Raw genomic sequence first — 25,152 nt, forward strand, 5'->3', positions numbered from 1 at the left:
CGGGTGGTGAGTTTGGGGGGAAGAATTGTAAACAGAGAGGTCAGAAGGAAATTCAGTGCAGAAAGCAACAATAATGTAATTGTCACCATCTGCGCTCTCTGTATGATTTTCCTTCTGAGCTTCCCTCACCTCCGTATGCACTGTATAAAAAACCTGAAGCTCTCCATAATACTCCATGCATCTGATGAAGTGGGCTATATTCCACAAAAAGCCAGAATAAAAGTGTCAGCCTTCCAAGTGCCACAAGATCCTTTGTTGGTGTTAATGGGGCCTAGAAGGGCTGTGATGTTCTGCTCCACCACCGAGAGATGCGGGGTCGGAGGCCTGGAGTGCTGAAGCAAGAGTGAAGGAATCAGAACCCTCCTGCTTCCAAAGCCTCCCCTCCTGCTCTCTCCGAAGCCCCGACAAAAAATCGCCCTGCCCGGTTGCTTCTGATTAAACCCCCTTGGTGGCAACTGCCAAGAGAGCATTTGCCTAGTTGGTGCAGCGGTCTGGATGGCCTATCAAGCTTGCCATCAGCACCTCCACGCTAATGGGGTTTCTGGGTTTCTTTTCCTAACGTGTTATGGCACAACACACCGCAGTCATCAGGCCGGGGGACAGCCAGAGGACTGAGGCAGCCCCCAGAGCAATCTGGGACAAATAGATCTGTGTGCCCACCTCCCTTGGAGAGGAGCGTCTTTGCGTGGTGTGGAAACACAAAACAGCGCTGGAGAGCTGCATTTGAGGGGGCGACGTGGGCTGAACTAGTTCTTCACAGGTTTGGGCCCAGTGGTGAAAATGCAACAGGCTCCAGCGGGTGGGGCCACAGGTCCATCTAATCTGGCGCCTTGGAGCATCAAGCTCTTCCTGCCAAGAGCTGAGCCTTCTGAGAGGCACCTCCATCCGTTGTTGTTGTTGTTGTTGTTGTTAAATGTATAACCCGCCTACATACAAAATACTCTAGGCAGCATGCAAAGTTACAAACAATTTAAGAAGAAACCAAACAATAAAAACAAGACAGCATGAGAACAGTATATAACAATCAACAAAGAGCAAGGAGCGGTCTGAAAGGGGACAGCCTGCCGGAAAAATAGAGTCTTTCACTCCCGTTTAAAAACCTTCAACAAGCAGGCGCGTGTCAACGGGGAGGTCATTCCGCAGCTGGGGGGGGCAAGGAAAAGGCCCTCTCGTGTGTGGCTGCCAGTCTCACGTTCGGCAGCCGCAGCAGAGAGCCCTTGGAGGACCTGAGGTGGCAGACTGGGGCGTAGGGGAGGAGGTGCTCCCTGAGGTTCCTTGGGCCTATACCATGTAAGGCCTTAAAGGTCAGAACCAGCACTTCGTATTTTGCCTGGAAACAAATTGGCAGCCAGTGTAAAGATTTGAAAACTGATGTAATCTGGTCTCCACAGGGTGTCCCGGAGATCAACCTGACTGCCATATTTTGTACCAGTCAGAGTTTCCAAACTAGATAGACAAGCAGCCCAAAATACGGTGTGTCACAGAAGTCAAGTCTAGAGGTTACCAGCATGTGCAGCACCATTACCAGGTCCACGTGTTCTAGGAATGGGCGTAGCTGCCATAGCAGCCAAAGTTGATTACAGGCACTGCTCACCGTCACCTCCACCTGGGGTGCCAGGAGCAGGGTCAGGTCAAGAAGCCCCCCCAAGCTACGAACTTAAGGGAAGCCATCCACGTTGGATTCCCTGAAGTCCAGGCCTCCCGGAGAGACAGCCCATGGCTGGGTGCCAAACCCTCCCAGGGAACCAGGCCTCAGCTGTTTCAGAGAGCCAGAGAGAACACGCCCTTCCCAAGGCCAGGCAGGCTACTGTTGCAGCGGTGTAGGAGCAGGGAGGTGAAGGAGCAGGGAGTTGACACTGGCTAGGGGGAAATGGCCCCCACCTTTAGAATGGAAAAAATGTGCGCAAACCAGGGAAACACCAAACAATCAGGGAGGGCAGGAGGGGGGAAGGGGGGGCCCTTGGAAGGGGCCCTGGTGAGCTGGACTGGGATTCCAGGCAGGCTGGATCTGGCCCACCGGCCTGAAGTTCAGCACCCCTGCTCTACATGAATGTGCCCAATCCTACCATGCTGTTTTAAGAGCACCTGATCTGGTGTCCAATTTAATTACACCTTGTTTGAAGAAATACTTGGAGCAGCAGGTACAACAGCTGGGTAGAATGACTGCCTTACCTGCATCTCTCTAAGTACAAGGGATAAATATCTGCTTTTGCTTTTCTTAATGAAAACTGGAAGTTTCAAGGAGGGGCTGGGAAGATCCTGTGTGGGCCAGATTCAGGAACTGGTAAAATCTTCCTTAGGAAACAAACATTGCCTTAGCCGGGCCTTCCCAAACCTGGTACTCTCCAGATGTGCTGAATGGCAGTGGTCATCTAGCCCATCTGGGAAGGCTGCCTTAGACTGCAGTCCTGTCTGTTTACCTGCCTGGGAGTAAGTCCCATTGAAACGCATGGGACTTACTCCTGAGGAGGCAGGCACAGGAGTGCATTACTAGGGTGTGGCAACGGCCCAGTCTGGAACATTCCCAGGCCTGCCTTAGGCAAGCCACTGTTCTCTCAGCCTCCAGTTCGTAATTTGCAGTAACACTAGTGGGCCACCTTACTGGGGTGTTACCCAGTAACATCCCAGGTTGGCTCTCCTTGGAAGATTCAAGATCACGGAGATCACTATAGTGCTAGTGATCATGTACTACAGAGCAGCTCACACCGAAAATGAACTGGCATGGACACCCAATTCGACAAAGGAGGCAGCCCATCACAGAAGTGGAGACTCTGGTTTAATCGGTTCATAATATTTATGCCCAGGAGAGGACCCCACGTTGTGAGGCTCTGCCGCCGTCGAGGAGCAGCGCAAGGAGGCAGAAGGCACGTGCGTCCTTGGCTGGCAAGCAACATCATGCCTGTTGGCCCAGCAATGGAGCAAAAGGGCAAAGGAGCCGGAAGAGCTGGGAGTCACGCCTCAGTCTCGGGAGCAAAGGGGCCATGTCCCCTACAAGGCCTGGAAGTCTCACAGGGGGCTGGGAGGGAGTGTGCACGATGGCCCAGAGAGCACGTCAGGCCTGGCAGGTGCAGGCTACAGAGGACTCTTCTGTGGCTCTGGCAAAGAGCCGGAGCTCAGGGTGCAGCAGGAGGTACCGGAGGTGCAGACAGGCCAACTTCCCCCCCTCTTATCTGGAGAGGGGGATGGCCAGGGGCTAAGGGAACATGGGCTCAGCAAGCCCCCATGCCAGCACTGAGGTGAGGCCAGGGACGTTTGGCAGTGATTTTCCCAAGTGCTCAAAGCGCTTCCCACACGTGATCTCCACAATGCTCGTAACCACCCAGTAAGGTAGGCCGCTGGCATTATTGCAAATTACAAATTGGAGGCTGAGAGCAGTCTGAACTGTAGATTCATAATTTACTGCTCGCGTTCTCTACAACTAGTCTTTTCCACTGCCCAAAGCTTATTTCAAATAAACAAACCAAACTTTAAAATTTCATTCTGGAAGTGGAGAATGTGAACCTTTTTGCCTGGCAAAAGGCCCCTGGAAAGGGCTGCCTGCAGCAACGTGGGGTGGAAATCCCCAGAGAGTGCTGTGCCTTTCAGGGGCCTGACTGCTCTTTGCCAGCTCTCCAGCTGTCCTGGGAAGAGGTTGGTGTCCAAGCCCTGGCGAGGGGGGGGGGGGGTTGCTGATTCGGACAAGTTCTGGGCGAAACCAGAACTGGGACTGTGGTTGACTGGAGCTGAGGGCGGTTTTCCTCTTTTCTTTTAAAGCCATTTGTTTTCTCCCTTCCTGCCCACGCTGTGTTTTGTGAGGGCAAGACTTTAATTCCAGCCTCTTAAAGCCAGTGCAGGAGAAATGGCTTTCCTAATGGCTCATCACATGGTAATGCACGTGTGGCCCACGCAGCTCTCTCCAGACAGAAAACAGCCCATTTAGATTTTGAATCTCATTACGGGGATGCAATTGTACTTAAATCGCAAAGCTGGGTGTTACTATAACATTCCGGGAAGTGAAAACATGAATCCCCCTCCATCTGAGCCGCCGCTATTCCGAGAATCGCAGCATCTGAAGATGCCTACTCAGTAACCGTGCCCACACTGTCCTGCACCAAAACAGGCCTGATTGATGGCTGCACAATCTTTTCTTTATTTTATTATCTGCTACTATCCTGTAGCAAATCAGGCCCCCTCAGATAGACTGCCTGGCCTAGAAGTGAATGAGTTCTGGAGAATGTGGCAAGCATCTGGGGTCAACTGGACTTGTTGTCAGGTCACTGTAGTGGGTGGGGGAGGGCTGCAGGCACTGGATCTTGTTGCGCCAGGAAAGGGGCAAAGCAGGGCCACCAGACTGAACAAGGAGCTTGGGCACCTTCCTGGTGTGCGAAGGTGAAGGCATCTGGGGCTTCTTGGTTGAGCAAAAAAGGCAGTAAACAGGGAACACAACGGAAGACAACCTGCCTTGGAGCTGGCTGATCCTTGGACTGGAGCTCGCCAGCAGGAAGTAAGTGGCAAAGCGGTGGTTGCCACAGACTCTAGGAACGTAGGGCGCTCCCTTGGACGGAGTGAGACCATTGATCCGTCTAGCCCAGTATTGTCGACATGGACTGAGAACAGCTCTCCAGCGTTTCAGGCAGGAATTTTTCCAGCCCTACCTGGAGATGCCAGGGATCGAACCTGGGACCTTCGGCACGTGAAGCAGGCCCCTCCTCTGGCAACTCAGCCTTATGTCCTGCATCTCTGTCAACCTTCACAGCAGGGTTTATGTAGAAAGCTCATGTTTAAGATGTTTGGGTTTGGCTCAGAGGCCTTCAGATCATTTGCTGAGTCATCATGGACCTTGTTCCAAACAGTTGCATATGGATAATGACCCAAAGGCCTGACATTTAAGCTTTTTACCAAGTCCTGCTCCAGAAATGGATACAACTATATAAGAACATGCATTTACATCTGCCAGATGAACAACATCTGGACCGAACCATTGCCATTCCTTCAGAAACGTAGTACTGCAGCAGCTTGGGTTTTGCACACCGCACGTCTTGCGCATTTCTTCCCAGTCTCCTAAAAATTGTATCATGAGGGAAGCCATATTCTCGATAAGGATCTGCTGGTGAAATAGGCCATGGAATTCTGTATCTGCCTGCTTTGAGTTCTTCAATCATCGTACATTATCTACATCCGTATGTACAATTTCAGAGAAGTTGGTTTGAGACTTGTGCACAAAACTATGATATCAAAGAATGGATTTTAATTTCCCATCCCCAAAATGGCGCTCAAGGTGGCTAACAATAAGATCCAGATTAACAAACCTTTAATTAAAACATATTATAAAAGCAAATTTAAAAAACCCTAAAACACAACAATATACAAAACAAGTAGCACCCAACGAATTAAAAACCCGGTCAGCAACCGTCCAGCTTACATGCCAAAGGCCTGCCTAAATAAAAACCTCTTTGCCTGCTGGCAGAAGGACAACCGAAAGGGGGCCAACCTTTGGAACTGCTCCATGGCAGGGAGTTCCAGAGCCCGGGAGCGGCCACTGAGAAGGCCCTCTCTCGTGTCCCCACCCCATGTGCCGTGGTTGGTGGTGGGACTGAGAGAAGGGCCTCCCCCAAGGATCTTAAGACCCAGGCAAGCTTGTATGGGAGGAGGTGGTCTTTCACGTAGCCTAGTTCCAAGCTCTATAGGGCTTTATAGGTCATAACCAGCATTTTGAATTGTGCCCAGAAGCAGACTGGTAGCCAGGAAAGCTGTTATAGCGAGGGAGTCGCGTGCGCTCTGTAACTGGCCCAGTCAGCAGTCTGGCCATGACATTCTGGGTGAACGTGTACTCTCAAGTCTGCCACTGTGAAGTCCGAGCCTACGGCATTTGTCCTTTCTGGTCAATCAGCTGCTTCCTTCCCTGTGCTTTTCAGTCAACCTAAAGAACCCTCAGCATCCTCACCAAACAACGACCCCTGGGATTCATTGGGAGAAGCTGTGGCAGTTGAACTGTGCAAAGACATTTATGTGTTGTGCAGCTAGACACCGCCCCATTTTAAGCCCTGTGCCTAAATGTTTGACAGTGTAAAACTTGATTCATAAGGATGGGGCTCCATGACTACAGCGAGACTTTTAGTCTCCCCATTTGAGGGGCCATTTCCAGCTCTATTATATGTTTCCCCACTGTATGGTTTTCTGGGAAGTTTCCTTAAGTGACTCAGAACAGGCTTAAGGCCTCCAGCTGTCCTTCTGGTTTCTAGTTTTTGCTCTTGTGATCACCTTTTGAGGTCTTTTTTCTTTTCTTTGCTAGGCTTGGCTGACAGAGATCCATGAATATGCCAAGCAAGATGTAGTCCTTATGTTGCTGGGAAACAAGGTGAGCAGTCTAGCTTCTGATGTGACAGCAGAATACACCAGATGCTCCGTGGTAATAGAAGCCATTTGTGAGAGAAAGAGGGATGGGGATGGTTGCAGATGCTTTTTCACTGCAAGAGGCATGATTTCAGAGGGAGTAGATGGCCCTCCAACAGCTCAAAGCACTCATGTGTTGGTGACCCAGTCTGGTGCCGCCCGGCTCAGCCACACTGGAGACATCACTGATTGTGAGACCAGTGCCATCCATGCAGTCCAGGAATTCATTTCTGCTGCAAACTGCTGTTGTCTTCCTGTCGCTTCTAGGTGGACTCGACTCAGGAACGAGTGGTGAAACGAGAAGATGGGGAGAAATTAGCCAAGGTATGGGAACCACCTAGCATTGTGTGTCATCTTCACTAAAGTTAGTTGAAATTCTGCTCTGAGAGAGACTAACTTCAGCAAGCTGTATAAGCCAGGCACTTTAAGGGAATTTAGTCCATATACACACAGAATACACACAGCATTGCACACACACTTCCAGTTTTATCATCACAGCCATAAGAGCTATGTATCTTTTCAAAACAAAATGTAACACCTACACATAATTCTGCATCCCATACTTCATTCTGTGCTTTTTTTGCATTCACTTGGAATTGCAGAATACAGTCTTGCCTGCACTCAAAGTATTACTTTGTATTCACACTGGAGTCATAGCACATGGATAAAAAGTGTTAGTCTACAGTGATGTATACATCTAGATTTGTTGCTCTTTGTTTTTAATGCTGCCTGTCTGCATATTCTGTCCCATGTAATGCCTTTTGGCCAGCAAAAGGACAAATAAATAGCCCTCATGTAGGAATGTCTATTGATAGATAATCTTTGGGAGGAAAGTTGTCCTCATTGAGAAGTCTTCCCCAAAATTCCCACAAAGCATTGGAACTGGAAGAGGATCAGATGACCATTTTCGAAATCTGTATTTCATGAAATATGGTACTTAGAAGAGTGAATATGGTGTCATCCCATGTTTTCATGGTTAAGGAAACCAATGGGCATATCATCATGACTATCAAATAGATTGGAGTTAATCAGCAGAGATAGATATGGGGATATTTGATTTCCACCTTTCATAAATAATGCAGATCCAGACACATAAAAAGACGGGAGCAAGTCATATAAGTCTGTTGTAGAATCAGTTACATTTTAGAAATATACGTATCCCCAAAATTCATCCTTTGATGTGATTCTGTCCTCACTATGACTTACATTATACATCTTTTTCCTTTGGATTTGCTTTTATGGGTATCAGGTAGACATCCACTGGTCCTTTAATAGCTGCATAAGAAAACTCTCATAACAAACTCAGTTCAGTTTGTCAAGTGCATTCATTGCCGTGCCTGTGGGCACGTGTAAATCTCCTCCAGTGTCATGCAGTTAACCACATAAGGCAGGAAACAAGCTTGTGTGGTAGTAGTGTGTCTTCAGTAACTTCAAGAATATCAGGAAACAAAATAATTCCACCCGATTCAGTCCAAGCACTTCCTTCTGCTCCAGCTTTCTTCAGAAACTTATCAGCGTGGCAAAGTACAGACCCCGCTGCAACTGAGATTCATTGTGGGGTTTAGGGGGGAGCCTCTTCAATGCGGATAACTTATTTGTTAGGACCATCAATCCATGGGCAATTCTCACCCCGAACAAGAGTATATGTTGCTTGTCTCAGCAAGTGTAACTTGATAGCCATAGTTCAATAACAGTGATGCAAGCCTCTAGATTTCCTACGTAGAAAGAGGCAATATAGGGTAGAGGTGGGCACTGCATACCATTTCGTCTTTCTCTCTCTCTCTCTCTCCCCCTCTCCTCTCTCTTTGAGCAGGAATACGGAGTGCCCTTTATGGAGACCAGTGCCAAGACTGGATTGAATGTTGACTTAGCATTCACGGCCATTGCCAAGTAAGTTCTTCATTTTGATTTCTTGCTGAAGTCACATGGAACTAGAGGCTCTGCAGGGTCACTGCTTCCTGGTGCCATTTGGATTACTCAGACCGAGTGGAGGGAGGGGGTGAAGAAGGTAAGGATCTAAGAAGAGCCCTGCAGGACCAGACCAAGTTCTGTCTGGTTCAGCATCTGGTTGTCTCCAAGAAGCCCACAAGCAGGGGCTTCAAGGCAATAGCCCTATCCCTCAGCTGCGTCCCAGTACCTGATATTCACCAGCATTCCTGAGCTTGACAATGCACAAGTGGAATTAAACTCTCGCACATCCATACAAAAAAAATTTGATTCTGCCAATGAGCAAAACAATGGAATGAAAGATGCCTGACAATCCGCGAAACACAGATGGACCAGATTTAATGAAATCTGTACATACCTAGGTGGAGCCCCTGCTTTGCATGCTGAAGGCCCTGGGTTCAGTCCTTGGCATCTCCAGGGCCCTGTCTACTTGGGGCTTTTACTCCGGTTCTACTCGACCCCCAAATTGATAGTGTCAGATGACACATGCTGCTCTCCATAGCTAGCCCGCTGTTTCTTGCCCTTTTTTAAAGCTAATTTTGTGTCAGATGTTCCTGTCACAGTGGCTTCAGCACAGTGTGGGGGTCCATGTGACCTCCGCTGGCTTTGGCACGGGTTGGTGGAAGCAGCGCTGATTGGCAGAAGGGAAAGTAGCGTGGACGTGGGGAGAGCAGAGGGATAAACATGTCTACCCAGAAGTAACTTATCGCCTACAGGGTCACTTTGCCAGCCTTGCTGTTTCGAAGCTGTGCAGCTACAAAGCAGCACAGCTGAGAAACGTTGGCTCAGTCGTTGCCTCTCACTTTAAATAGCCACTGGGCCTTGGGCAGGGGGTGGGGGTGGGGGGAGGAAGCCAGCCTTGCTGTTTTGAAACTGTGCAGCTAGCTACGAAGGAGCACAGCTGAGAAATGGTGGATGCCTGTTGATTCGAAGCTGCACAGCTAAGACAGGGTGATTGCCAGGGTGCATGATTTTCATGAACATGTATTCAGAAGCACTTCATTGAGCCCGTGTTTGTTTGAGGGAGGGGAAGCCTGTTGATTGGGCAGTTAATAGTCACTCTCCCTCCTTGCTGGCTCTGTGCTCTCAGCACCTCTTGCACTCCTGCTCATTCTGCTCAGTCTCCAGGCGGCAGTGGCAGCTGCCTGCCTACCTGCCTCAGAAATGTGTGTGTGTGTGTGGGGGGGGGGGTTTTGTCATGAATGTCTACTCATAAGCAAGTCCTCCATTGCACTTTGTTGACCACATGAGGGAGGGGGAGCAAGCCTCTGCTCGTTGGCTGCCCCACACCTATGCAATTGCTGACGCTCATTTCTACTTGTGGCAGGACTCCCCCCTCCCAAAAAAACCCACGGCTTCAGTTCCCGTATACACCGCAAAAGTGGAGGGATACAGCACTGTGTGTACTGTGGAAAGAGCTAATTTGAATCTGCGAAAATGTGGGTTTTGGCCAAATAGCGTCACAAAGCGTTTCCGTTTAGATTGGCCCCAGGCTGGGCTGGGAACAACTCGGTGGCTGCTCCCCCTTAAGGGCAAGCGGGGCCCAGCCAAGAAAGAAAGAACCTAATAAAGATTCAGTTGCATTGAATTATTCAATTAAATATTTCTGTGTGACTTGCTGGCAGAACAGCGAGAACCTGGCAAGGGATGAGTGGTGTGGAATCCTAGCTGAAGGATGAATCGCACCGGAGACTCTGGGTCAAAGGAATAAGAAAGCCTGCATATATTGCGGGAAATGCAAGTTGTATCGGAGGGTCCCCAGCTCAAGATGGAGGGAGACCCAAAGAGATGTCTCCTCTCTGAGAGGCAAGAGCATGAAGAAGGAGGAAGGGGGAAGTGAGGTCAGCAACCCTAAGGATATCGGTCTAGCATTGGAAGGAGGGTCAGCACAGATCAGAGGACGGCCTAGGAAGCTTGGCGGTCCTCCAGCTATTCCCTTTCCATGCAGACCTTTCTCCTTCCCTTTTGAAGCCAGCGCAGTTGCACCCACACTCCCGGCACGCCTTGTGCGAGGTCATGGACTAATTCACCTTGGCTTTCTTTTGGTGGTCCAGTCCCACTGCTTCTCGAGCGTGTCCCTGGGCTTGGGTTGGCCTTGCATTCTGCCTTCTCTCCTGCTGGCAGTTTCCCAGCCAGTTTTCTCAGGTGAGGGAGGGACCAATTACTCCCCACCCCCCTTTTGGGCTCCTCTTCTGAGGAAACTGGCAAAGGTTTCAGCCAATTGCTGCTCAGGCTGCCAGGAGTTCTACGGCAATTTGTGTGGGGTCGGCCCAGCCCCTTGGATACATCTTGGATCACAGAATAATAGTAGGGTTGGAAGGGGCCTACAAGGCCATCGCGTCCAACCCCCTGCTCAGTGCAGGAATCCAAGTCAGAGCATCCCTGACAGGCGGCTGTCCAGCCTCGTCTTGAACGCCCCCAGTGTGGGAGAGCCCACCGCCTCCCTGGGTCATTGGTTCCATTGTCGTATTGCTCTAACAGTCAGGAAGTTTTTCCTGATGTTCAGCCGGAATCTGGCTTCCTGCCACTTGAGCCCAGTATTCCATGTCCTGCACTCTGGGATGATCGAGAAGAGATCCTGGCCTTCCTCTCTGGGACAACCTCTCAAGTCCTTGAAGAGCGCTATCCTATCTCCCCTCAGTCTTCTCTTCTCCAGGCTAAACATGCCCAGTTCTTTCTGTCTCTCCCCATAGGGCTTTGTTTCCAGTCCCCTGATCATCTTTGTTGCCCTCCTCTGAACCCTCTCCAGTTTGTCTGCATCCTTCTTAAAGTGCGGTGCCCGGAACTGGACACAGTACTCCAGATGAGGCCTAACCAGTGCTGAGTAGAGGGGAACTAGTACTTCCCGGGATTTGGAAGCGATGCTATGGAAGCTATGCTCTTCCCTCAAGTTGGCTGACTGTTTCCTGTGAGGGTGGCTGGCCATACAGGAACCCACTGCCATGGTAGGAAGAAAAGACACAGTTCCAAAGAGCAGGCTCCCCCTCCCTTTGCTTTGCTGCTTGCAAGAGGCTTTGCTCCGGTTGGTGTCCAGGGTAGGCCTGGCCTAGCAGGTTTGGGTGTTCAGGTTTGTGTCTCTTCCCGCAAATGAGCTCCAAGTGGCGGACATAATGGCCCTGTGGCTAGGCTGTGACCATGACTGGCCTCCCGTCACCCTCATGCTGAAAGGCTTGGAGTATGAGCAGGGAGAACAATGAACAGGCTGCCCATTTGGGGGGTGGGGCGGGTGAAGCAAAACATGAAGTCCGAATCAGCCCCCCGCCAATAGCTACGGATGTAGACACAACACACTCGAGCGGTGGGTTACAAACAGACTTTACTTGAGGTATAACAGGCTTACATCTGGAGGAAAGTTGGCTGAGGTCAGCCTCATGGCCAGCCTCCCTTGCAGGAGAAAGGAGGAAGAGGAAGAGGAGAGTAGGGGGAGGAGACAAGGAAAGGACAATACGATCTCCCAGAGACCCCCCCCCCACCTGGCTCAGGTACATGTTAACCCTTCGGGTTCAGGTTAAGGTACTCGTGGCCCGAATCCCTCCAACAAAACAAACATACACACTCCCCTCCAAAGTCATGTTTCGATGATTAAGCCAGGGTAGGAGTAGACCAAGAATAGGTTGTGCTTTCTTTAAGTGAGGAAAAACCATGAATACTGTGCTATCACAAAAGAGATAGACAGGCACCTCCAAACCTCCTCCCCTGAAGTCAGAGGTGCCCGCCTATCCAGTGCAGGGCAGAAGCAGCACGGAGGAGAGGATTCCCTCTGTGCGGCAGCTGCCCTGCTCTTTGCCTTAGTGCAGCTAAGTGCACTGCAAAGTGCAGCTTCTGTGAGGGGGCGGGAGCAGGGCTGGAGCCCACATCGGAAGCTGTCTAAAACAGCTTCCGGGGTCTCCTCCCATCACCGCCCTCAGGAACACCCTGTTTTCACCCCTCCGTGCTATGAGCACAGAGGTGGCAGCAGCAGTGTGGTTCCCTCCGCCCCAGCTGCGAGGGGGAAGGGGCAGGGAAACTGAAAAATCCTATCTCCCCCAGATGCTGTCTAAAGGACATGGAATTGCCCTCTGAAATAGGTTAGTTGGGGAGATGGAGTTAAGCGATACCAGGTTGGCTACCTACTAAGTTCATGCAGACACTATGCCTTTGAATCTTTAATGCAAGGGGCGTCCCTAATTCAACTTTTGAGGGATTTAAGAGCCCCAAAGTTATGTTATAGCCAAGTCTCAGGCTGCCTAACTTTGTTTACAAAATGCAATTAAGCAGGGGATAAATATCAGATCTAGTGTGATAATGAGGCAAGAAGCAACTTTATCAGGTGTCATTTGCTAGAGAAGCGGCAGATTAAGGCTTGAAAAATACTCCAAAAGGCTTCTGTTTGGCATACAGTGCTTATCCAAAAGTGTGTACGCTCACACACACATACACCCTGGATGTATTAGGCGCATGCAGAAGGGAGAAATTAGCCCCACCAACTCCAATCCTCACCAGTCACCACTGAAAAATATACTTTAGAAATGCAAAAATGATTCCAGGCGTTCTGTGCTGCTCCTGTTTGATGACAACATGGAGGGGAATGGGCAGAATTAAACTATCAGTCTAAATGGTGCCTCTTTCCAAACTGGTTGTACATCGGTATGAACTTTTGGTCCGAACAAAATAAAGCAATCTTGCACATCCACAAAAGCAAATAGCCCACTGAGAGGTTTTACCAGTAATCTGCTGTGTGCGTTAGCAGTTTGCGAAGCGCAAAGCAGTTTTTGCTTGCCACAGGTGAACAGGCAAGTGGCTAATTACAGGCCTGCAGTAACGCTTAGGAGACTATTCATCAAACCCTCTGTTTTATTTGCAGGGAGCTGAAGCACAGATCCATGAAACTGCCCAATGAGCCCCGGTTTAAACTCCATGACTATGTCAAGAAGGAGGTGAAAGGTGCAGGGTGCTGCAGATCGTAAACACACCTGGCTCCTGTGTTGTCATCCAGGTTGCACCCCTTGTGACAAGCATCCCACGTACCCTGCTGAATCAATGTGTGCCACTCTCCCGCTTCCTCCGTGCAGAAACTACATGCTTCTTCTTTGTGCCTTGTCTGTTTGTCCAGGTGAAATGGGACATGTGAAAGCTTGGAAGAAGCAGATGGGGCTTGGTCGCTTCTTTCCAGGCAGCCAAGTATGGCAAAGTTGTTTTTAAAAATCAGTTGGGGTGTAGGTGAATTATGAACTGAAACTGGGCCACTGGTTGGGGTAGGAGAGCTTTGTGCACCTTGCAAGGAAAACTCCCAGCATGAATGCCACTAAAATGAATGGGGGTTGTGGGAATTTGCATGGGCACCTGTGCAACGACTGTGCATTTCCGAGGTGCTCACAGAAGACAGTCGTGGTGGATCATGCTCCCTGCCCCTTCCACACTGCTGTGGGTTGGTTTGTTGGCAGCAACTATTGTTTGGGACTTGAACTTCAGATTATCGTCATTGCCGCAGTAAGTACCAACCTGGTACTTCTACCCTTTTAGACTTTAAACGGTCCAGAAGGCTTACCAAGATGTTGGTGACATTTGACAGGTGTTCGCCAAACACCGCTTCTGATCATCCATGCAAGGAAGAGGAAAATTGCTATACTCTGCTGTCTTTTGCTAGCCATGCTCAGTCTGGGATAGAAGAAAAAAAACCCCATCTATTTTACACTTGGTTCTCTCACTACAGGGAATCTTACTGGTTAATCCTTGAGCACAAATGCTTTGGGTGTGTTTTGAGTTTTTGTAGAGAAGTGTAATTCAAAGAAAGTTGATTTTATATGTTTGAAATAACTGTATTTTTAATGCACTTTGTCTCCTACCCCTTGACTGAATAACTATCTTTCTGTGGCTGTTCTTGGATATGGATGGAGGGTCTCTCTCAAACAGCTGATGCCTTGCATAAAAATTCTAGCAGGTTTCATTTGGTGACTGTCCACATGCAAGCAAGCAGAGTAAGAAAGAGTGGATAATACCACAGACTGCAGCTAGGGGAAAAACTAGCACAGCAGGAAGTAGGCTGAGCTAAAGCCGTTCCCCTGAATGCACTTATTTCCTTTGCTGGCAGTGGGACTGCAAACATGTAGCACGTCACTTTTCCCCATCAGAGTGAATGGCAGCAGGAAAAAGTAAAGGGATGTATGCAGGAAGCCCCTGAGTGGTGTGTGAAATCTTCCGGGGGCAATCCTTGTTTGCGCGAGACAGATTTTGCTCCTCACCCCTTTCAGTCTGTTCCACTGAGCAGCAAACTTGCTCCTTTGCCTAGAGGAGGCTCTATGCCTCCTCTATGCAGTCACTGCATCACTGACTTCAGTTTCCTGTTGGTATGCAGTGAGGGAGCTGGTGTAGCCTACAGGGCAGGAGTCTGAATAGCATATTTACATATCTAAGTTAACTGTCGTGCTTTCTCCCTGAAGTGTAGGTTTCTTTGTGTTTGCACATCTGATTTTTTAAAATTTAAAAGGATTATCTTCACCAAGGCTCTAGTCTGGATTTTCTCATCATCCCCCAACTAAGGGTGCAATCCTGTACATGTTTAGACAGAAAGAAGTCCTACAACTCCCAGCATTCCCCAGCCGGCATATCAACAGGAAACCGAAGTCAGTGATGACTATATGCAGAGAGGAGCAAGCTTGCTGCTCAGTGGAACAGACTGGAAGGGGTGAGGAGCAAAATCCGTCTCTGGCATGGCTGGCTGGGAAAGGCCAGGAGTTGTAGGACTTCTTTCTGTCTAAACATGCACAGGATTGCACCCTCAACTGTTTTTTAAGGAAGAACATCTTCTATCAAAGCCAGTTTGCATGGTGTGTGTTCAGCCCTCTATAAACGTTAACAGTCACTTGCACATCCACGTGCCGGGGGAAACCAGTTATACTGGGCGTGTAGCATCAGGCCAGTTTTGTGCTGTACCTTAGGAAGGCAACCCGCTTGCTGGCTCCCGACACCAACCCCTGTATTGGCAGCTTGGCTTCTGCAACCTCCATTTTACAATAGAAGCATGGACTCCAGTACTGCCTCTCCACAGGACCCAGTATGTTTTCTACATGGGCTTTTACTGCCAACTAGCAACAGAGGCCTGTCCAATTCCTAAGTACCTTCAAGACAGTGTTATTTATGTACTAAGAAATTGCTGGCTGTTTATAGCTTTTTTGTTCCTCTTAAATAAAAGATTTTTTTTTAATGATGCTTGCCTGTCTCTCGAAGTGTTTAAAGCCTTCAGAAAGCAAAGCAAACCTCTTGCTAGATACTTGCATCCCTTCCTTACTAGTGCTAACCTATTTAAATGTAGCCTTATATTTAAATATTCTGCACATTTTTTTTTTTTTACTATTGCAGCTTTCCCCTCCAATTAGAATGAGAATTTGAGCTTCCATCTCCTCCTAAACCAAATTAAAGAGAACCTTGGCTTGCCCCAGAGCTTAAGGCTGGGGTTTTAACTTGCTTTGTGCCTAGCAAAGGCACATGGAAGGAACATGTTATATTGTAAGGTGGCTTAGTGGTTAAGACGCTGAACTGCAGACCGGAAGGTCGGCAGGACAGCAGTTCGAGACCCGAGTGCCGCGTAACGGAGTGAGCTCCCATCTTCAGTCCCAGCTCCTGCCAACCTAGCAGTTCGAAAGCAAGAAATTGCAAGTAGATAAACAGGTACCGCTTCGGCGGGAAAGGTAACAGCGTTCCATGCACCTCGGTGTTCAGTCATGCCGGCCACATGACCACAGAAGTGTCTTCGGACAGCGCTGGCTCTTCGGCTTAGAAATGGAGATGAGCACCACACCCTAGAGTCGGACACGACTGGTTGGGGACACCTTTACCTTTTTATGCATTTTTAATGTAAAACACTTCCAGAGATCTTAGGATATGAAGCAGTATACAAGTAGTTTAAATACATTAACAAAGATGTTCTAGAGAGAAAACACCGCCCGCTCAGGACTAGAGAGCCATAGCATGTTGTCAGTACACCATGATAAACTTCCAGGTTAGCCAATCCAAGGCTGCTCTTAGCAAAGCCAATGTGGGTTTTCTGGGGGAAAAGTTAACTGATTTAGGGAGGACTCCTATGTGCCCTGGACAGTGTCACAGGTTGTGTGTGTGTGTGGGGGGGGAGAGGATTGCTTGAGTTCTGGGCTCCAAGGTTGAAAACAGAGTGCGGAGATGGGAAAAGGGGTGTTCGCTACGGCAGGGAAGGGACTCAAGCATCAGTCATGTTTCTTATAGCTGCCCCAGCCTCCCCACCCCCAATCTAGCAGAAATGCAGGCCAACTGGAGGGCAGCGACGACGATCGCCTCCGCACTCCAGCTGCCCTGCACTGGATGCTCAGCAGCCTCCAAGTCTGAAAGCTGCCATCTTCATAGAATTGCACCCTTAGGGCACAATCCTGGCTGGCTGGGGAATGCTGGGAGTTGGAGGACTTTTTTTGTCGACACAGGCATAGGATTGCACCTTGATTTTTAGTTTACATGGGAAACTGTTCTGATGCTGTACAGTGTGATCAAATTTTAGCAAGTTTACTAAACAAAACTTAAAAAGTAGCCCCTTTTTTTGTTCCAATACACAAGTGTTTGCCCTGAAATACTTGAGGGGAAAAAATTAAGGCACACCTGTGATTTAAATGTTATATATTTTTATTGAAACACTTTTAACAATGTACAGACAATAGCATGTACTTCCCTTACATTGCTTACATTTAAAAAACACAAAATGTACTGAAAACTGTTGACAGATAAATAGATTTTAGCGACCCAAAAAACTACACAATATGCTGAACCACTATTTCAGCAGAGTTCAAAGTTGGGGCACTTTCAGTTTTGCTGTCATCACTACCTACATCCTTGTGTTTTGCTGTCAGGCACTGATACGTAAGGCTTTGTGACAATACAACTGCCCTCGAGTCCAAACATTTGAACTCACTCTGCATGGCATCAAATTTACTTTTGCCACTTATACACCACTTGAAGGTGATCAGTTCCTGTGGTGCTGCCTGCCATACTTGATCCTCAGATGGAGAACCTGTAAAATTCCACTTCTCCTATAGTTTTCCCCAGTATTTTAGCAGCATAAGAACATAAGAGCCATGCTGGATCAGACCAAGGGTCCATCTAGTCCAGGATTCTGTTCACACAGTGGCCAACCAGCTGTCGACCAGGAAACCACAAGCAGGACATGAGCACAACAGCACCCTTCCACCTATGTTTCCCAGCAACTGGTGTACATAGGATCACTGCCTCTGGTACTGGAGGCAGCACATAGCCATCAAGACTAGTAGCCATTGGTAGCATTTTCCTCCAGGAATCTGCCTAACCCCCTTTTAAAGCCATCCAAACTGGTGCCCATCACTACTTCCTGTGGCAGTGAATTCCATAGTTTCTATGCACTGTGTGAAGAAGTACTTCCTTTGGGATGGAAGCATGGTATAGAACCTTGATATTCTAGTTTTAAGTTAGCAACTGCTTTTGCATTTTAAAGCACTGCATCCTTAACTGATTTCCAATGAATATGCTGTGATTGTTTTTTTTTTATTATTTATTTATTTCTATACCGCCCAATAGCCGAAGCTCTCTGAGCGGTTCACAAAAATTAAAACCAAACAACACACAATAAAACAATTTAAAATATATAGAACATTAAACCCACAATATAACAATACAACCACAATAAAACCTAGCAGCAGTACAGGAGTTTAAAATACAGATTTAAAACAGCAAAGATAAAAATTTAGAAAACTAAAATGCCTTGGAAAATAGAAAGGTCTTCACCTGACACTGAAAGGAGTACAACGTCGGCGCCAGGTGAACCTCACTAGGGAGCTCATTCCAGAGCCGGGGCGCCACAGCAGAAAAAGCCCTCCCCCTAGTAGCCACCCGCCTCACTTCCTTTGGCAGGGGCTCACGGAGAAGGGCCGCTGATGATGATCTTAAGGTCCGGGCAGGCACATATGGGAGGAGGCGATCCTTCAGGTAACCTGGCCGCAAGCCGTTAAGGGCTTTGAATGTTAACACCAGCACTTTGAATCGGGCCCGGAAATGGACTGGCAGCCAGTGCAGCTGGAAAAGTACTGGCGTAATATGAGCTCACAGGCCAGTCCCTGTTAACAATCTTGCTGCCCTATTTTGGACCAGCTGAAGTTTCCGGACCGTTTTCAAAGGCAGCCCCACATATAACGCATTGCAGTAATCCAGACGAGAAGTTATCAGAGCATGGATAACTGTAGCAAGGCTATCTCTGTCCAGATAAGGGCGTAGTTGGTATACCAGCCTAAGCTGATAAAAAGTGCTCCGTGCCACTGAGTTCACCTGTGCCTCAAGTGACAGTTCTGGATCCAAGAGCACCCCCAAAATACGAACCTGATCCTTTAGGGGGAGTGCAACCCCCTCCAGAACAGGTTGAATTTTTGGAGAAAGGATTGCTGAATTCTATATCCATTTCAAAAAGTTCATTTTCTATGAGTGTTTTCAAGCTTTTTCTCAACATGCCTTCCTCTTTAATGCCTTTTGAGCAACAGATTTCCTTGTAGTGTCTCTCCACATCTGCCACTGTGACAACCTTACCTTCCAAAAGAGCTCCTAACAAACAGTCAATGAATTCTACCCAACTTGCACATTATGTGATGTTTCAGGAGGCTTTTCTGTACTTCACAAGACATTGTATACATTTTTGCATAGAATTCTGAGACATATGTCATATGCATGAGCATCTTTTGGATCGATGCACCCACTCAAATTGTTTCCATTGGCTATTTTCACTCAACTGAAGAGCATCATAGATCTCCTGATCGTTGACTTTATATATTTTAGGCCTATAAATATTTTTAATGAGAACTTAACATTTAAAATCCATCCATGAATAATATTCACAATGTTGAATTTTGTTGGCGGCCATCTTGATGACATCAATACTATATGCCATGTACCATAGACTGACACCATGGAAATTATTCATCTACAGGTAGTTTCTGATGAGATAAGGGAAGTCCCACCTTTTCCTCACTCAAACTGCCACAGAGCATGATTTTCCTACATATGCTCCTGGACTATCTCTTCCTGTATTTCAAAATCAACAGGTTTTCCTTTCGTATCCCAGCACCTATGGCATTCCTACCCCTTCCCAGTAATACCCCTTTTCTAAGGCCTCTCTCACCCCAAGCAGGAAACACCTTCCCCATACACAATCACACTACAACCAGGACCTTTAAGGCTCAAGTCCAACCCACACTCAGTCCTCTATCTGCAAATACACAGTTGTTTATAATATCATCTGTATTGTTTCCTTTATTACCTTCCCCTTATGTAGCCAAGAGCAGAAGACATAGGATTTGGTTAAACAAATAAGCTTTATTAATTATAGCAAATAAGTTGTTGAATAATAAACAAGGAGCTCATAAACATAAAAACAAATTTCAACCAAAACTGAAGTACATTATACAGAGTGCAGAGTGACAATAAATAAATAATTTAAAAAATAAAAAAATCTGAAGTACTAAATAGGTCTAATCCATAATATTAAAAATGAAAACGCACAATCTTTTGACCATGGAAGTCGTCTTATTCACCACCACCACCACCGGTAAACATGGGTAAGTGGAAGAGAAAACAAGAGGCAAGGATTGGTTAATCCTTGTGATGAAAGGGGACCATACTCTGTCAAACTTGTCTATACTAGACAAACCATGCACAGCTTTACTGCGTTGCATTTATTTCTCTGACAAGGCAATTTCCCACATTCTCACCATACGCTTTTGTACATTAAGGTTGTTAGCAATTTTCCACTGGGCTGCAATTTCCATATGTGCTGCAGCTATAAAAAAGTGACCAACTCCTTGTGGATTATTAGGATACCTAAGTGGTCAGTAAAAGACAGAAGAGCATGGGCTGGAGTAGGAAACAGCAGTTATCCTGTAATGTCAGAAATTTTTCCAAAAACAGCTTCCCAGAAAGTTTTTACCGGCTTTCCTTCCCACCACATATCCATAAAAGAACCTGTTGTATTACAACCTCTCCAGCAAAATGGTGAAACAGTTATCAATATGGTATACTTTTAGAGGTGTCCAGTGCCATCTACAGAGCACTTTAAGAGCAGCCTCTTGAATTCTGGGTGAAGGTGTTCTTAAAGGTGGTTGAAACCAGATTTGCGACCCTTTTATGTTCACGAATTTTTGTTTCTAAATCACCCTCCCAAGCCAGCCTGATATTATTAGCATTACCTACAATGGCATTTATTAGCTGTTGGTATGTAAGGGCAGGTAAGCCTTTCATAGATTTGTCTGCTGCAACAGTGATGTTCAAAAACTCTTAAAGATCACCATAGTCCAACACACTTCAGTGTATTTATTAACAAGCAAACTTGGGCTAATTGGAGCCAATTATATGGGGTATTCCCCAGCCTTGTGTGCAAATATTCCTGTTACAGGTTGACCTCTAACAAATAGATGTCTAATTCTAAGTAAACCCTTCTCCTCCCACTTCTTATATTGGACATATTTGTCCCTACCCCTAAAATTAAGTCTCAGAAGGGTGCGAGGGGTTGAAGTGGTGGGTCAAATTCCCCCCCCCATCTCTTCCACACTGTCATACTTGTTTGGAGAAAAGGATTGTCAATTTGCTGTATCTTGGGCCATGAGGGAGAGAGAAATGGTACAGCTCTAAAAGATGGTATTGCCTGTTGTAGTTCCATGCCTACCCACGTGTGATTAGTTGTTTTAGCTGGAAAGCATCATAATACTTTAAATGGGGTATACCTACCCCTTTATCTCGGGTTTTATATTTAATCAATCAAAACAAAAAGTAACTCACCTCTCCCTTTCTGTTCTCAATTCTAAAATCCCATATCCCTATCTCAAATCATATCCCTGTCTGACTCTCATAAGCACAACACCCAACTTTTATAGCATGCACACTTCACCCTCCCCATTCACTCAGCCAATCATCATACATATTCAAATCCACCATTATTTCTGTCTCTCATCCCACTCTCACCCTGGTGATACTCAGCATAAACATACTTATAACAGGAATATATTATTATCCTTACAAACTCCATATATTATATATACAGGGTGTTTCAAAATGATGGACCCAATTTCAAAGCAGTATATTTCACGATGGCAACATGTTACAATTACACCAAAAGTTACAAATGGTTTAATGAGTTATCAAGTTTTACTAACCATTGTATAAATGCTCTACGTGCCCTTCACCTGCTGTACGGATAATATTGGGACAATAGTTGAATTCGCCCCAAACGGCTCTCAAAGTGTCTTCTTTCACTGAAGTCACCGCTGCCGTGACTCTGTTTTTGAGGTCATCCAGATTAGTTGCTAGTGGTGGCACAAAAACACGTTCTTTGACGTATCCCTACAAGAAAAAGTCGCAGGGTGTAATGTCTGGAGATCTTGGGAGCCAAGAGTGTAGGGCCAAGTCTTGGGGTCCCGTGCAGCTTATCCAACATTGAGGCAGTGTGTCATTTAGAAAACGTCGAACCTGCAGGTGCCATTGTGGTGGTGCTCCGGCTTGCTGAAAAATGAAGTCATCGGAATCTTCATTAAGTTGTGGAAAGAGCCAGTTCTGCAGCATTTCGAGATATGTTTGCCCCGTAACTGTATTTCCCTCAAAAAAGAAAGGGCCATACACCTTTTTTTGGAGAAACGGCACAAAATACGTTCACTTTCGGGGAATTATGCTCATTCTCTATCGTTTCGTGTGGATTCCGTAATCCCCATATGCGCACATTGTGACGGTTAACTTTACTGCTTAGATGAAACGTTGCTTCATCACTAAAAAACGCGCCAAGAAGCTGTCGTCCTCCATGTTCTGTAAGATTGCATCACTAAATTCTACACGCATTCCTTTGTCACCTGCACAAAGAGCCTCTACCAATGGCAAGCGGTGCGGCCTCATGTTTAAACATTGCCTTAACACACGCCAGACAGTCGTATGAGAGATCGCAAGTTCTCAGCTGGCATGAGTGGACTTGCACGGGCTACGCTGAAACCTCTCTTGAATTCTTCTCACTTTTTCCTCGGAAGTGCATGGTCGCCCTGTGCTCTTCCCCTTACATAAAAAGCCTGTTTCCTCAAATTGTCGGTACCGACAACGAATGCTCTTTGGCACTGGCAGATCAATGCCAAAACGCCATTGAAACGCACACTGCACCACAATTACGGATTCAGGCTTGCTGAACTGCAGAACGCAAAATGCCTTGTGTTGTGGGGTCACCATCTTGCGAATGACTGAGGCTAGGGATGTTGAGAGAGGCATCTAGTAGTAATCATTTGAAACTGTATGCCCCACCCTTTCAAATGGTAAGAGTTTCATTCATGGGCAGTTTGTGGTTGCAGAGATATAGGGATTTCAAATAGGGTCCATCTTTTTGAAATACTCTGTATATACAATATATATATAGATAGACATATAATGTCACAACTTGTTTTCCATGAAATTATCTGCATGGTAGTTAATTTCTAACATTAAAATAGAATTTCAAATATGTAACAGCAGCAAATACTACAAAACCTTTTCAATTAAAAGCCAGAGAGAACATATGTTTAAATACAAAATATCGCAACAAAAAGTATTTTTTGAAAGGGGGAGAGAAGTCTCTGTTGCCAGGTATTCAGAACCTAGGTTTCCTGCCCCCCAAAGTTCAATGGGTCTATTCTAAGTAGGACTTATGTTGGATTTTACTTGTGGTTTTTATTAACAGTTAGAACACCGAGGCTTTACAATGGTAGAATGCAGTCTGGCCCATTTACTCTTGTGACCGCACCATACACCTGAGCCAATGCCAAATTCAAAGTCATGTCAAAACTTTGGTCTGCATGACAGTTTAACCCAAATGTCATTCTTCTATTCCAAAGTGACTGTTTCCCCACATTACCAGTTCAGCTATTTAGCATCGCCATAGAAGTCTGTAACAATCCACCATTTCACTCTGTCCTGATTAATAAAGGTTTAATTCCAACAAAACCCGTCCTCTTCTGTTTCCATCTGCTTCCTGAAAAGAAAAAAAGAGAACAGCATTAAGTGCCAATCACATATTTTAGTTACCTAAATGAACAAGAATAGTTACTTATTATAGGATTTACGTGGAAGCAACTGTTAAGCCTCAGCTCATGCTCGTAATCAGTAACTGAAACCAGTTTTCATACGAGGTGTCAGAAAATTAAGAGAGCTCATCATTGGCTGATGTATGGAGTTACACAGACCCAGGAAAGTTCCCGCCCTTGTTCTATGAAGTTACATCTTAGGCTCACCTCTACAAACGATTCACATCACTCAGTAACAGGAAACAGACCTGGAAAGGAAAAAATGCAACCGCTCAACACTCAGAAAAACAAACACCTGTCACCGATAGCTTTAAGCAAGAAACCTGGAAGTAAGTTTCCAAGTGATGCAGCAGCAACAGAAAAGCTACATCTGGCTGTATATTCCCTGCTCTCAAAGATACAGGAGCCATTCCCAGATCTAAGGCTGGCTATCAATTCTGTGAAGCTTAGGTCAGGCCATACACCAAGCAATTATTTTATTAAGGGCATATATACGAAACACCCCTTCATGGATCACTGCCTTGTTGTGGCGAAGGGGCCTGCGTAACTCAGTGAAGCCATAAGCTATGCCGTGCAGGGCCACCCAAGACGGACAGGTCCTGGTGGAGAGTTCTGACAAAAATGTGGTCCATTGGGGAAGGAAATGGCAACCCACTCCAGTATTCTTGCCAAGAAAACCCCATGGAACTTATCACAAGGCTAAAACTCCCTGGAAAAGACCCTGATGCTGGAAAGACTGAAGGCAAAAGGAGAAGGGGACGGCAGAGGACGAGATGGCTAGATAGCATCACCGATGCAATGAATATGGACTTGAGCACGCTCCGGGCGAGAGCGCAGGGCAGGAAGGCCTGGCGTGCTCTGGTCTGTGGGGCCACCAAGAGTCGGACACGACTTAATGCCTAAACAACAACATATAGGAAACAAAGGTGAACTAGCAGCTTCTTCCCCTCTTCCCAGACACCTCGGATCACCTCAAAAACATGCGGCTTCCTCAAACGGAGAGCCAGTCTCAACGCTCTGGCGCGTTGCTTTCGAGGCTGCGACCCTCCCCGGCCCCACCCTTCACGCAGCACGTGGAAGCCCCATCTCGTATCGAGCTGCAGCTCCATCAGCCCCAACCAGCGCGGGGCCTCGCGGACTGAGGAGACGGGAGCTGCCCCCCCCCCCGGTGCGCGGGGCTACACCGGGCGCGGGAAGGCTGCCCTGCAGGGGGGAGATGACGGCGCGGGCTGAGGCCTGTGGCGCAGCGCCTTGGATACAGGCGCCCACCCCGCAGCACCGACGCAGCCCATCGCTGGAGGAAACGGCGAAATCCCCCCCGTCCAAGGGCTCGGCGGCCGGCTGGAAGCGGCTCGAGGCTCCGGCGGCGCGGCCGGGCCGGGCCCTCCCGGCTCGCAACGCGCCCGTGGCTCTTTATCCACAGCGCGAGCCCCTCCGAGGCCTTCGCCGGAGAGCAGGGCTCGAGTCCTCGGAACGCCGGCCGTGACGCGAGGTCTGCCGGAGATGGCAGCAATAAAAGCCCTACGCACCGCATGCGGGAACCCGAAGCCCGGGCCGGGCCCGGCCGCTGCAGAGCGCGCCTCGGCGGAACACAGCTCGGATCGCCTCCCGCAGCCCGCGCCGAACACGCGCGCGAAAAGAACCAGCCGCTCCCCCGCGCCGCCTTTTATAAACTCACCCCGCTTTCCTATTGGCTGGCTCTCGGCCACGAAGCTAGCCAATCGCATTGTCTTCATTCCTGTCCCATGGTAGCCAATTATGTTTCACAACCCTTCGTAGACTCTTCCTATTG

At 47.6% G+C, this 25,152-nt stretch overlaps 1 protein-coding gene, 1 long non-coding RNA gene and 1 other non-coding gene across 3 annotated transcripts in view; 1 reads left to right on the plus strand and 2 right to left on the minus strand.

Moving 5' to 3' along the window:
• Nucleotides 1–15,501, plus strand: part of RAB26 (RAB26, member RAS oncogene family) — a 198,848-nt gene extending 183,347 nt beyond the window's left edge. Inside the window, exons 6-10 of the mRNA XM_084819037.1 lie at nt 6,272–6,337; nt 6,640–6,696; nt 8,186–8,262; nt 13,163–14,515; nt 14,989–15,501. Coding sequence (XP_084675163.1) covers nt 6,272–6,337; nt 6,640–6,696; nt 8,186–8,262; nt 13,163–13,265 — 303 coding nt within the window. The 3' untranslated portion in view covers nt 13,266–14,515; nt 14,989–15,501. The remainder of the gene's footprint in view (nt 1–6,271; nt 6,338–6,639; nt 6,697–8,185; nt 8,263–13,162; nt 14,516–14,988) is intronic.
• Nucleotides 15,502–17,598: 2,097 nt separating this feature from the next.
• On the minus strand, nt 17,599–25,036 carry LOC146336803 (uncharacterized). The gene is made up of 3 exons (XR_014785623.1): nt 24,890–25,036; nt 23,568–23,608; nt 17,599–23,308 (listed from the first exon to the last, which is right to left on the minus strand). It is a non-coding gene; the product is annotated as an uncharacterized LOC146336803 (long non-coding RNA).
• On the minus strand, nt 23,415–23,498 carry LOC146336804 (small nucleolar RNA SNORD60). Its single transcript, XR_014785655.1, has one exon. It is a non-coding gene; the product is annotated as a small nucleolar RNA SNORD60 (small nucleolar RNA).
• Nucleotides 25,037–25,152: the final 116 nt, after the last annotated feature.

This window comes from Heloderma suspectum, chromosome 12, assembly GCF_057233095.1.
Source record: "Heloderma suspectum isolate Gila_16-S chromosome 12, 16-S_ref, whole genome shotgun sequence".
NCBI lineage: Eukaryota > Metazoa > Chordata > Lepidosauria > Squamata > Helodermatidae > Heloderma > Heloderma suspectum.